Consider the following 14,749-nt stretch of genomic DNA (forward strand, 5'->3'; position numbering starts at 1 on the left):
CAAATTTCTGCCCTGCTAGAGCTGCCCCGGTGAACTGTAAGTGCTATTATTGTGAAGTGGAAACGTCTAGGAGCAACAATGGCACAGCCACAAAGTGCTAGGCCACACAAGCTCACAGAACAAGTGCTGAAGCACGTGGCGTGTAAAAATCGTCTGTCCTAAGTTGTAACACTCACTAACGAGTTCCAAACTGCCTCTGGAAGCACATCAGTACAATAAGTGTTCGTCGGGAGCTTCATGAAATGGATTTCCATGGCCGAGCAGCCGCACGCACACAAGCCTAAGATACGCAATGCCAAGCGTTGGCTGGAGTGGTGTAAAGCTCGCTGCCATTGGACTCTGGAGCAGTGGAAACACGTTCTCTAGAGTGATGAACAACGCTTTCACCATCTCGCAGTCCAACGGTAGAATCTGGGTTTGGCAGATGCCAGGAGAACGTTACCTGCCCCAATACATAGTGCCAACTGTAAAGTTTGGTGGATAAGGAATAATTGTCTAGGGCTGTTTTTCATGGTTCGGGCTAGGACTCTTAGTTCCAGTGAAGGGAAATCTTAACGCTACAGCATACAATGACATTCTAGACAATTCTGTGCTTCCAACTTTGTGGCAACAGTTTGGGGAAGGCCCTTTCCTCTTTCAGTATGACAATTGCCCCGTGCACAAAGCAAGGTCCATACAGAATTTGTCAAGATCGGTGTGGAAGAACTTGACTTGCCTGTACAGAGCCCTGACCTCAACCCCATCGAACACCTTTGGGACAAATTGTAACACCGACTGCGAGCCAGACCTAATCACCCAACATCAGTGTCTGACCTTACTAATGCTGAATAGAAAGAAGTTGCGCAACAATGTTCCAACATCTAGTGGAAATCCTTCCCAGAAGAGTGGAGTTTGTTATAGCAGCAAAGGGGGACCAACTCCGTATTAATGCCCATGATTTTGGAATTAGATGTTCGAATGAGCAGGTGTCCACATACTTTTGGTCATATAGTGTATATATATATATATATATATAGATAGATAGGGCATACAACCATCTCAGCTCTGCAAATTTAGCTGCTAAGAGATTTAGATAACTTATTCTGGTATTGCCCCTATGTATTCAGACCCTTTGACTTGTTCCACATTATGTTACGTTACAGCCTTATTCTAAAATGGATCAAACTGTTTTTTCCCCTCATCAATCTACACACAATACCCCATAATGTCAATGCAAAAACAGGTTTCTAGAAATGTTTGCAAATGTATAAAAAATAAAAAAAGGAAATATTATATTTACATAAGTATTCAGACCATTTAACCCAGTACTTTGTTGAAGAATCTTGTAACATAGACGCTGGGAGTCGGGAAGCAAGTACAGGTGGTGAGTTTAATAATAAACGGAACATGTAACAAAACAAGACACACGAGTAGCGTACAGACATGAAAGACAGAGTCAATCCTGCCTGGGGATTTGAACTAAGGGAGTGACAGATATAGGGGAGGTAATCAGTGAAGTGATGGAGTTGAGGTGTGCCTAATGATGAAGCGCAGGTGCGCGTAATGATGAATGCCAGGACTGGTGGTTAGTAAACCGGCGGCGTCGAACACCGGAGGGGAGGAGCAGGAGTAGACGTGACACACCTTTGGCAGCGATTACAGCCTTGAGGCTTCTTGGGTATGACACTTCAAGCTTGGTGCACCTGTATTTGGGGAGTTCATCCCATTCTTCTCTGCAGATCATTTCAAGCTCTGTCAGGTTGGGTGGGGAGCATCACTGCACAGCTATTTTCAGGTCTCTCCAGAGATGTCGATCAGGTTCAAGTCCAGGCTCTGGCTGGGCCACTCAATGACATTGAGACTTGTCCCGAAGCCACTCCTGCGTTGTGTTGTTGAAAGGTCAACCTTCGCCCCAGTCTGAGGTCCTGAGCGCTCTGGATTAGGTTTTCATCAAGGATCTTCTCAGTACTTTGTTTCGTTCATCTTTCCCTCGATCCTGACTAATCTCCCAGTCCCTGCCGCTGAAAAACATCCCCACAGCATGATGCTGCCACCACCATGCTTTACCGTAGGGATGGTGCCAGGTTTCCTCAAAACGTGGTGCTTGGCATTCAGGCTTCGTCCGACCAGAGAATCCTGTCATGGTCTAAGAGTCCTTTAGGTGCCTTTTGGCAAACTCCAAGCGGGCTGATGTGCCTTTTACTGAAGAGTGGTTCCGTCTGGCCACTCTAACATAAAGGCCTAATTGGTGGAGTGCTGCAGAGATGGTTGTCCTTATGGAAGGTTGTCCCATCTCCAAAGAGGAACACTAGAGCTCTGTCAGAGTGACCATCGGGTTCTTGGTCACCTCCCTGATGAAGGCCCTTCTCCCCCGTTTGCTCAGTTTGGCTGGGCGGCCAGTTCTAGGGAGAGTCTTGGTTGTTCCAAACTTCTTCCATTTAAAAATGATGGAGGCCACTGTGTTCTTGGGGACCTTCAATGCTGCAGACATTTTTTTGTACCTTTCCCCAGATCTGTGCCTCGACACAATCCTATCTCGGAGCTCTACAAACAATTCCTTCAACCTCATGGTTTTTTGCTCTGACATGCTCTGTCAACTGTGGAACCTTATATAGACAGGCGTGTGCCTTTCCAAATCATGTCCAATCAATTGAATGTACCACTGGTGGACTCCAATCAAGTTGTAGAAACATCTCAAGGATGATCAATAGAAACAGGGTCTGAATACTTATATAAATACCCCATAATGATGTTTCGTCATGATGGGGTATTGTGTGTAGATTGATGAGGGAAAAAAGTTATTTAATCAATTTTAGAATAAGGCTGTAACGTAACAAAATTTGGAAAAAGTCAACGGGTCTGAATACATTCCGAATGCACTGTAAATCTTACCAAATGTTGCTTTTTTTCTGTCAGAAAATAGAAATTTCCCTTAAGAGGGTGGCGTTTTACCACAAGTTACCCAATGTGTTTAAGTACTATCTATCCAGATGTAATGTATATCAAATAATTCTATTCTTGCTATGGAACTACTGTGCAAAAAATGCAATGTATGTAAAATGTGTGTAGAATGTACATGTAACAAAAAAATGGGCCAACAATTTAAAAAGTAAAATAATAAGTAACCAAACCAGTTATCTCCACAAGAAAGGGCATAGCCGTACTACATTTTTCGGGGGGGGGGGTACAATTTTGGGGGGTGAATGACTGTGAGAAGATCAGTTCAGGTTACTTTTCTGAAGGACATTCGACTCCAAAATGAATAAAAATAAAAATGATGCTGACATCTAAAATATAATTTCCCCTCCAGAAATGATCCATTAACATATTGGTCCATATTACCAGGCAGGTGTGCTATTTAACAATACTCATTGTCACCTGATGAAGCATCGTGGTTATAAATAAATAGACTTGAGGGTTTCCCATCTGCATTTACCCTATTAGGCTAATCATTAGCTAGATAAGAACTCTAAAGTCTAAACATTAGGCTCTTGTTGCTAGTTAGCACCATATTGATTACTTGATACCTTCCACTGGCACTCAGCCAACCAAGGATCATGTACTGTGAATATCATTTAGGCCGACCTGTTACAGCTGACCCTTGTTACATTTAGCCCTGGTCTTCCATATGCATTCAACGCCATTGGGGAGCGAATAAACCATGCTGCTGCTGAAAACTCAGGTTCTAAAATGATGCATTTTAGCCAACTAATTTATTGGATTTAAGAAATAAGTGTAGCCGAGTAACACTAGAAAGCTCCGTGATCCTCCTCTTTTAACAGTGGCCTTCACAACTCCTTTGAAAAGTGTGTTTTCCTGCGACTGCATTAAGAATGTACAATGATGACTGGGTATGCATATTTCTCCCCTGTGCGGCACTCGCAATTTGAATGCCCCTCGAGATTAATATTCTTTTCTCGGATTGAACGCGACAGGCGGAACAATTGAATAGTTAAACTATTCCACCATGGGGTTGTCTAATTGTGATGTTGTTTACGCGTTTTTTTGACTGTGGAAATGTTTAATGTGGACAATAATTTTTCAATATATAATTCAAAGAACCAAAGCAGGTTCCGGGTCTCAGCTCAGCCTACATGGCTATCATTTGGGTCATATAGGTCTCGGGCCCAGGGGGACCCGTCCCAATGTAACCTCTGTGTGTAGGTTATAATAAGGGCTAATTGTAGACGTAGCCTCTATAAAAATGCATTGGCTATATCAACAGGCCAATATTTGATATAACATTGTAAAAAGCCAAAACATGTATTGCGTGATAATGAAAATATGATATTCAGAAAACAATCTAACTTTTTTTCTTCTACATTTTTCGTTTGGTATAATCAATAGAAATCTCTAAATGCCGGATTGTAATTAATAATTTACCTTGGTACCATAGTGCAAACAGCCTTGACGGAATGGGACTTGTACAACAATCAATAGGGCATTGGGTATGTGGTAGGCTACACGTTGTGTTTGTCCTTCTATGTGTGTGTGTGTGTGTGTGTGTGTGTGTGTGCTTACATTCCCATATAAATTCAGTTAAACTATAACCCGTCGGCCTTTTACGTTTACTACACGGTAGAAGCACACAGCTGCTCTTATAGAAGGACAGATGCGCATCATGTTGATGTTATTTATACCTGTTGTGAGAAGCGCTTTGAAAGTGCGGTCTAACGATGGTCGAGTAACTGACCTCACATTTTCCCTCTGATTTCGCGCCCCACCTCTTTCACGCACAGCATTAATAGGCCAGTTCTCCTCCCCCTGACCTAGTGAGAGACAAGACAACACTGTCAAGATTTGGACAGAATGGGTTATGCACACTGCTGTACCGTGCTCCTTATAGTATTCATTGCGCTACAGCAATCTGCTGGATTTTGGCTCTTCGATGTGGTGTTCCCACCAAGTGCCAAACCTCAAAACAAAATGGCAAACAATAGCACTCCGCCGGTTCTTATAGGTAAGCGTTTTTATTTCTTGATTAGTTTGCTGTGATGTGATAGGCCTATTGCACCGTGTTATTTGTCATGGAATTCGATTTATGTTTTATGTGATTGTAATATCAGTTGGCTTTCTTGCATACTGAAAGTCCAAAATGTATTTCACAAGACTGGTCGATTTTCTGTCTGGAACTTGACGCCAGCTCCAGGCCGTTTTCTATGGTATCTGCAGGTGTTGGTGTGAATGCTAAGTGAATCCTATGGTCCTGGGCCAGGGATATATATTTGATTCCTAATGGCATTGGCTGGGGTGAAGAAGCATACCCTAATTCAGCATAATGGGAGGACAGCCAGCCTATATCTGTCTGGAGATTAAATAATTTGGGGCCTTGGGGTTCAGGAATAGTTCTGGTAATACTTCATTTTAAGGAGTCATTATTACAGTGTATTTATATGTGTAATTACACTGTAACAAGTCTTGTAGTTAATTGTAATAACTCATAGTTACACTGTAATAACAAAATGTAACTGGTGGGAATTGTAGTCTGTAATTACAGAGGTGTAACAACAAATGCTTGTTACCATGCTTGTTACTAATGGGCAAGTTTCCACTAAATTCACCAAATGTAGTGTTTCGTTTCTTCTGAGTTGCATCTGATTCAGTAATAACTGTCACAGGGTTGTAGTCTCTTGTGGACAAATGGGTGTCCGAGATTACAAAGGTTGGAGGCTCAATAGGCTCTAATTACCTCCTGTGAATGCGCACTCTTCAAAATTTCCACTCAATGTTGTTGCTGCTAGTTGCTGCTTGCCCCCCAAAAGTGTAGCATCTGGGTTAACTTGATTTACTTTACAATAACAGATCAGATATAGGCCAACCTCACTGACTGGAGTCTACCATACGGGTGTCATTCCACATTATAATACAACAATAACTTGTAATGTATGTGCACATAATCCATGATGACAACCTGAACCTCCTTGCCATCCAAGTGAGAGGATAAACCCACAAGTACACCACAGAGTACATGTCATATCTGTATAAGTACAATGTAATTACTAGGTGTTACACAGGATATAGCTTGTGTATCTTGAGGGGTACTTATTGTAATTATTGTGTACTTATATAGTAAATTACTTATCCTGACAATCTGGCCCATATTTTAAGGCTTCCGAGAGCGCCATCCAATTGGGAGGTTAAACACACTAGTACCCACAGAGTACATGTAATATCTGCATAAGTAAAATGTAACTACTAGGTGTAATACAGAATTTAGATAGTTAAAATGAAGTGTAACTTGAGGGTTACTTACTTGTAATGAATGTGTACTTTTCTATAGTAAATTACTTATCCTGACAACCTGGCCCTTATTTCAAGGCTTCTGGAAGCACCATCCAAGTGGGAAAATAAACACACTAGTACACAACAGAGTATCTGTAATAGCTGCATAAGGACACGGTTGTCGCTAGTTACACTGCAAAATTACTGCAGCACAATTTTTTTTAGGGGGGGATGCAGTATTTGCAGAATACTGGAGTTATACTGCACTCTAACTGCAATCTATTTTCGTAAGGGAGTGAAGTGTAACTTTATAGTTACCCATGAGCAATTTCTATATAATTACTTATTACTTTTACCAAATGAAAATACCTACAAACAAAAGATGAGCTTCTACTTTAGTCAACTTTATTGCAAAATACATTACATTTCACACAAATAATAACTTGTATTGTTTGTTTAATCTAATTAGTCAAATTATTAATCTAAGATATACAGACCTACTCAATAACATAAAAATAACTATTCTAGTGGTGACTCAAATCTGTAGCCTATAGTGTGGTGAGTAGCTTAGATAGCTAGCTAATACAAAAAATGGGATTGTCTTTTTATACCCTTTTTAACATTACAAGTAACAATGGAAATTGACAACTCTGTCTCTGACTTCATCCGTTTATTTCTTGTAAACATTTTCCGATCCTGGAGTCTGAGATCTTGTGGGAATCAGTGGTAGAGAAGAATAATGTATAACAACTTAGCATAGGCACTATATATTACCCCTATTTCTCATCATCATGATTTCTAGGCATATAGCCAGCTAAGCTTAGCTAGTTGTGTTATCCAGCTAGCAATAATAGTGCTTGTGTTGACACAAGTAGCTAACTAGCTAGATAATGTTAACATGCTGGGTGTCTCACGTAATACAGTGCATTCGTAAAGTATTCAGACCCCTTGACTTTTTCCACATTTTGTTACGTTACAGCCCTATTCTAAAATGGATTAAATAAAACATTTTCCTCATCACCTATGGTAGTCCACCTGTGGTAAATTCAATTGATTGGACATGATTTGTAGAGGCACACACCTGTCTATATAAGGTCCCACAGTTGACAGTGCATTTTGAAGGAATTGTCCATAGAGCTCCAAGACAGGTATGTGTCGAGGCACAGATCTGGGGAAGGGTACCAAAACATTTCTGCAGCATTGAAGGTCCTCAAGAACACAGTGGCCTCCATCATTCTGAAATGGAAGACGTTTGGAACCACCAAGACACTTCCTAGAGCTGGCCGCCCAGCCAAACTGAGCAATCAGGGGAGAAGGGCCTTGGTCAGGGAGGTGACCAAGAACACGATGGTCACTCTGACAGAGCTCCAGAGTTCCTCTGTGGAGATGGGAGAACCTTCCAGAAGGACAACCATCTCTGCAGCACTCCACCAATTAGGCCTTTATTGTAGAGTGGCCAGACAGAATCCACTCCTTAGTAAAAGGCACATGACAACCCGCTTGGAGTTTGCTAAAATGCACCTAAAGACACTGAGACCATGAGAAACAAGATTTTCTTGTTTCTCCTGAGATTTTCCTGAGTGTCACGTCTGGAAGAAACCTGGAACCATCCCTACGGTGAAGCATGGTGGTGGCAGCATCATGCTGTGGGGATATTTTTCAGCGACAGGGACTGGGACATTAGTCAGGATCGAGGGAAAGATGAACGGAGCAAAGTACAGAGAGATCCTTGATGAAAACCAGCTCCAGAATGCTCAGGACCTTCACCTTCAAACAGGATAATAACCCTAAGCACACAGCCAAGACAACGCAGGTGTGGCTTCGAGAAAAGTCTATGAATGTCCTTGAGTGTCCCAGTCATAGCCCGGATTTGAACTCTATTGAACATCTCTAGAGACCTGAAAATATCTGTGCAGCGACGCTCCCCATCCAACCTGACAGAGCTTGAGAGGTTCTGCAGAGAAAAATGGGAGAAACTCCCCAAATACAGGTGTGCCAAGCTTGTAGCGTCATACCCAAGAAGCCTCGAGGCTGTAATCGCTGCCAAAGGTGCTTCAACAAAGTACTGAGTAAAGGGTCTGAATACTTATCTAAATGTGATATTTCAGTTTGTTATATACATCTGCAAAAATGCATTTTTTTTTCTTCGTCATTATGAGGTATTGTGTGTAGATTGATGAGAAAAAATATCTATTTAATCCATTTTAGAATAAGGCTGTAACGTAACCAAATGTGGAAAAAGTCAAGTGGGAAGATAAGACCATCGAGCCTAGCTAACGTTAGCTAGTGAGTAGCAACCATAGTATATTTGCCAGCTTTAGGTAGCTAGTTAGCTAGTCAAGGTTAGAAAACTAGCTAGCTAGCTAAAGTGCTAGCTAATCCAAAAAACGCTAGCTAACTGCCTATGCTAAATTGTCCCGCAGAATTAATGTATCCAAAAAATGTAAACAAATTGTAAGGAAAACTTACTTTCTCTCTCCTGTGTTGACGTTTTTGACCTACAACACTTTGTTTCGTTCACTGAAATCTTTAATGTCTGGATTTTGCACACTGAGCGTGTACTCCAGGGGTCGACAAACTTTTTCACTCAGGTCCCCCAACATTTGGGCAAAAAAATCTAGCTAAAAAAACGTTAGCTGACATTTCTAAATAGCTCTCTAACGTACATATATTTTTTAACCTTTATTTAACTAGGCAAGTCAGTGAAGAACCAATTCTTATTTTCAATGACGGCCTAGGAATAGTGGGTTAACTGCCTTGTTCAGGGGCAGAACGACAGATTTTTATCTTGTCAGCTCGGGGATTCGATCTTGCAACCTTCCGGTTACTAGTCCAATGCTCTAACCACTACCCTGCCGCCCCAAATGCATTGACCAATTTAGAAATTGCTCCTCGTGCATTCTACTATTACAACTTTCAAGAGTAAGTTGAAAGCTGGACTGAGTGCCTTAAATATATACAGTACCAGTCAAAAGTTTGGGCACAACTACTCATTCAAGGGTTTTTCTTTATTTTTACTATGTTCTACATTGTAGAATAATAGTGAAGACATCAAAACTGTGGAATAACACATTTAGAATCATGTAGTAACCAAAAAAGTGATAAACAAATCAAAATATATCTTATATTTGAAATTCTTCAAAGTAGCCACCCTTTCCCTGTCACGACTTCCGCTCCAAGTCGGGTCCTCTCCTTGTTCGGGCGGCGCTCGGCGTCACCGGTCTTCTAGTCATCATCGATCCACTTTTCATTTTCCATGTGTTTTGTCTTGTTTTTCCTCACACCTGGTTTCAATTCCCTCAATCATTTGTTGTGTATTTAACCCTCTGTTCCCCCCATGTCTTTGTGTGGGATTGTTTATTTGTAAGTGCTTGTGCACGTGTTGTTTGGTGCACGACGGGTTTTTGTACCCAATTATTCTTGGTATTTTTATGCCGTGGGTTTTGCTAATAAACTGCTATTACCAAGTACTGCTCTCCTGCGTCTCACTTCCCTGCCACCGATTACGCACCCCTTACATTCCCTTGATGACAGCTTTGCACACTCTTAGGCATTCTCTCAACCAGCTCCATGAGGTAGTCACCTGGAATGCATTTAAATTAACAGGTATGCCTTGTTAAAAGTTAATTTGTGGAATTTTTATCTTCTTAATGCGTTTGAGCCAATCAGTTGTGTTATGACAAGGTAGGGGTGGTATAAAGAAGATAGCCCTATTTGGTAAAATACCAAGTCCATATTATGGCAAGAACAGCTCAAATAAGCAAAGAGAAACGAGAGTCCATCAGTACTTTAAGACATAAATATCAGTCAATAAGGAAAAATTACTTTGAAAGTTTCTTCAAGTGCAGTCGCAAAAACCATCAAGCGCAATGATGAAACTGGCTCTCACGAGGACCGCCACAGGAAAGGAAGACGTAGAGTTACCTTTGCTGCAGAGGATAAGTTCATTATACCCTGACTACACCGCTCGCGTCGCGAGAGCGAGCGTTGCAAAATAAATGTAGGAATCTATGTTATTTAATTATGTCACCCACACTGCTCGCGCGCACCAACGAGTAAAATAGAAGTAATTCCTATTTCTGACGCAGATCGTGCTGCAAGTCCTGCCTCTCCCATCTCCTCATTGGTTTATAGAAGCAGGTACCCACGTGCCATCTCCTCATTGGTTATACCCACTTGGGTGATTGAAAGACAAACTGTTTTGCCGGTTGTCATGGTAATACTATGAAAGTGTAGATGCCAATCACCATATAAGTTCAAAGATGAAAAAGCCTGGAAGGAGGAGAGATGACTAGAAATGATTTGGTTGACCGTTTTATGTGTGGATTAATTGTCGGAGTAGAGGACCTTGTGCATTTCAGGTAAAATAACAACTCAATGTTTATATCCCAGGACAAATTAGCTAGCAACAGCAAGCTAGCTAAATAGGACAAATTAGCTAGCAAGTGCAAATTAGCTAGCTAAATTGCCATACATGTTTAATGCTTTTCGACCTGTCCCCAAATTAATGTCATTGGTTCAGAGTTTGTTTTGATATTTTAACCTGCGTGTCGTGATCACGTTTGGTGTAGGGGGACAAAATACATTTATGCACAATAGCGCACGATGGTGCACGCGCGCAGCCGGTTTGGGTTCTGTGCATGTGTGGTTCCCACCGTGAAGCATGGAGGAGGAGGTGTGATGGTGCTTTGCTGGTGACACTGTCTGTGATTTATTTAGAAATCAAGGCACACTTAACCAGCATGGCTACCACAGCATTCTGCGGCGATACGCCATCCCATCTTGTTTGCGCTGCATCAGATGAACTGGCCTCCAAAAAGCAGCCAACAAGTGCTCAGCATATGTGGGAACTCCTTCAATACTTTTGGAAAAGCATTCCAGGTGCAGCTGGTTGAGAGAATGCCATGTGTGCAAAGCTGTCATCAAGGCAAAGGGTGGCTACTTTGAAGAATCTAAAATCTGAAATATATTTAGATTTTTTAAGCATTTTTGTGCTTACTACATGATTCCATATGTGTTATTTCATAGTTTTGATATCTTCACTATTATTCTACAATGTAGAAATGAGTAAAAATAAAGAAAAACCCTTGAATGAGTAGGTGTGTCCAAACTTTTGACTGGTATTGTATAGGGTGTCACGCCCTGGCTATAGAGAGATTTTTTATTCTCTATTTTGGTTAGGCCAGGGTGTGACTAGGGTGGGCAGTCTATGTTCTTTTTTCTATGTTGTTGGTTTTCTATGTGTTTGGCCTGGTGTGGTTCCCAATCAGAGGCAGCTGTCTATCGTTGTCTCTGATTGGGAGCCATACTTAGGTAGCCTGTTTTCCCATTGTGTGTTGTGGGTGATTAATTTCTGTTTAGTGTGTGTTGCACCTGACGGAGCTGTTTCGGTTGTCACTTTGTTGTTTTGCTTTTTAGTGTTCAGTTTCTATTAAACATGACGAACACTTACCACGCTGCGTTTTGGTCTTCACCTTCTTCCGACGACAGCCGTTACAGGGGGACCCCGCACCCGCCCTGCCGACTCCTTTTTATTTTATGTGAACTGTTTGTAAACCTGTTTTTGTCATTGCCAGGGCATCAAACTCCAGCTCTTTATTGCAAAATTGTGTCAATGAATTGGTCGGTGTTCAATTGGTTTACACTTATCACGTGTTTTGTGCAGGCTGAAATATGGTGCGTTGGGACGCTATTGGAAACTTTAACATTTGTAACAAACATAGAAACAAGTATTTGTTGTTACACCCCTGAAATTACAGACTCCAATTACCACATGTTGTTATTACAGTGTTACTATTATTACAATGAATTGCCCTTAAATGAAGTGGACCATTCTTTTTATTGGTCAATGTCTTGTGTCTGTTTGATGGGACAAATCACATTGAAACAAGGGAAAACACATAAATCTCTACGTTGACTTTGTCTTGTCATCCTTTTCTTTCTCATCTTCCCTTGTTGAGTCCTCTTTTTAAACTACTTTATTGTAAACTGTGATGATTGTCTCTACATTCTTCTAAACTTGCCTCCTTGCTCATCTGGCTTCTAAGTTCTAACATTTTTCCACTTTTGACCAGTACCTGGGAACCTAGGAAACCAGCTTGAGGCCAAGATTGACAAGCCAAGCCTTGTGCATTGGATGTGCTACAAAAAGACAGATGACTTTTTCACACTTTGGATTGACCTGAATATGTTCATGCCAATTGGGATTGACTGTTGGATCGATAATATAAGGTGAGGGGGAGAATGAATATGATCTATGTCAAAATAATTCTGTTTATATCTTATGATAAATTCAATAATTTTAACTCAATACACTTAGGGAGCATTTGCCAATTGTTCATTGCTGTATTAATAAATAATGCACTGTAATAGAAGAGAGAAGCATACAACCGCAACTCTATTTTCACAAGTTTGATTTTGAGTGCGAGGCATTTTAATGGTTGGGATCATTTCCTTATGCAATAACATTCTGTACATACTGAATATTTCCTGCTACAGAATTGTATACAATAGGACAACTCGCAAGACCTCCAATTCTGCAGGGGTGACGGTGAGAGTGCCTGGTTTTGGACAGACATATTCTGTTGAGTTCTTGGACACAAACAAGTTGTCAGGTGAGAACAACCATAATGAGAACATCTGTTCCTATAATTGTTTTCTTTTTGATTATGATTTCATTAAATGAAACCTGTCCTTTTCCAGGTTATTTTCACACTATGGTTACACATTTGGTCAACATGGGATATGTCCGTAATGAGACTGTCCGAGCAGCACCATACGACTGGAGGGTAGCTCCAAGTAAGTGACATCATGGACACACACACACACACACACACACACACACACACCATCCAACTGACAATCACATTCCTGTACAACAAAAGTACAACTCATTCATTGTTTATGCATACATGCTTTCTCATCATGTGACTGTGCCTATTTGTCTCTCCTTATCAGACGAGCAGGAGGAATACTTTGCACGGCTGAAGAAGCTGATTGAGGATATGTACGAGCAGTATCAACAACCACTTTACCTCTTGGGACACAGCATGGGAAGCAATTATGTCCTCTACTTCTTATATCAGCAGACCCAGACATGGAAAGACCAATACATCAAAGGCCTCATTTCACTTGGAGCACCCTGGGGTGGGGCAGTCAAGCCTATTCGAGTGCTAGCATCAGGTACTATATGTCAAAGTCTGGTGGACAGATTGAAACAACCTTACCTGTAGTAGAAACATAACATAACCTTAAAAAAAAAAAGATAACCGGGTTGAAGTAGTTTTTACTGTCCTGTAAATCACATTGACAGTAATCGGTACATATTGCAAAATAATTTTACTTGTGATGATACCCACATCTTCATTTTCCTGAAAGGGTGGTAGGACTGGTTTGTCTGGATTACTTTGGCGAGTCACATATTGATGAAAGATTTCCATGAGAAAATAATTTATGATAACAATTGTTTCTGCAGGTGAAAATGATGGCATCCCAATGGTATCCAACATCAAGATCCGGGAGGAGCAACGCATGACCACAACAAACCCCTGGATGCTTCCATTTGAAGAGGCATGGCCTGCAGACCACGCCTTCCTCTCCACACCCTCATTCAACTATACCCACCAGGACTACCAGCGCTTCTTCAAAGACATCGACTTTGAGGATGGCTGGTTCATGTGGGAAGACACCAGAAACCTGACAGCTGGTCTGCCCCCTCCTGGTGTTGAGGTATACTGCTTCTATGGTGTAGGGCTGCCCACACCGGTTACCTATATTTATGACGACCAGTTCCCAAATGTAGATCCTATAGACTATGTGTATGCTGATGGGGATGATACAGTGGACAGTCTTAGCATGGGTTTATGTAAGCGTTGGATAGGAAAGCAAGCACAGCCTGTCCATGTCAAGGAGTTCAGGGCCATGCCCCACTTGGAAATAGTATTCAATAGCAAGGTAATCAATGTAGTCAAGAGTATCCTGGAGGGAAGATATGGGGAAGAGGATTCTACATTCCAAGAGACTGATGAACGTCCCATTGACTCCGCAGTCATGCAAGATCAAGTCCAGCCGGACCAGGCTCCCAGATCTACACTGTAGGCTTTTGGGGAGAAAATAATTCACTCTCCCAATGTACATACTATTACTGATGCAGTAGCTACTAAGTTGGACTTATACACTGAGTGTACAAAACATTAAGAACACCTGCTCTTTTCATGACATAGACTGACCAGGTGAATCCAGGTGAAAGCTATGATCCCTTATTAATGTCACTTGTTAAATCCACTTAAATCAGTGTAGATGAAGGGGAGGTGACGGGTTAAAGAAGGATTTTTAAGCCTGGAGACAATTGAGACATAGATTGTGTATGTGTGCAACTCAATATTAGGAGGTGTTCCTAATGTTTGGTATACTCAGTGTATATGTACATACATCCTAACTAGTATTACTATTGAGATGTGATATAGTATGCATATGCCTCTTGTTTCATTATGCTTATCATATTTTCCTCTTAGAATGATAGGAAATCAAAAAATTACATATGTATTTG

At 41.2% G+C, this 14,749-nt stretch overlaps 1 protein-coding gene across 1 annotated transcript; it reads left to right on the forward strand.

The window, feature by feature from the left end:
* Positions 1-4,550: 4,550 nt before the first annotated feature.
* lcat (lecithin-cholesterol acyltransferase) lies at positions 4,551-14,471 on the forward strand. Its single transcript, XM_039017364.1, has 6 exons — positions 4,551-4,939; positions 12,276-12,432; positions 12,700-12,815; positions 12,904-12,999; positions 13,159-13,383; positions 13,676-14,471. Exons 1-6 carry the CDS (start codon positions 4,789-4,791, stop codon positions 14,296-14,298), a joined length of 1,368 nt encoding a protein of 455 aa, XP_038873292.1. The 5' UTR covers positions 4,551-4,788; the 3' UTR covers positions 14,299-14,471.
* Positions 14,472-14,749: the final 278 nt, after the last annotated feature.

Source organism: Salvelinus namaycush, chromosome 21, assembly GCF_016432855.1.
Source record: "Salvelinus namaycush isolate Seneca chromosome 21, SaNama_1.0, whole genome shotgun sequence".
NCBI lineage: Eukaryota > Metazoa > Chordata > Actinopteri > Salmoniformes > Salmonidae > Salvelinus > Salvelinus namaycush.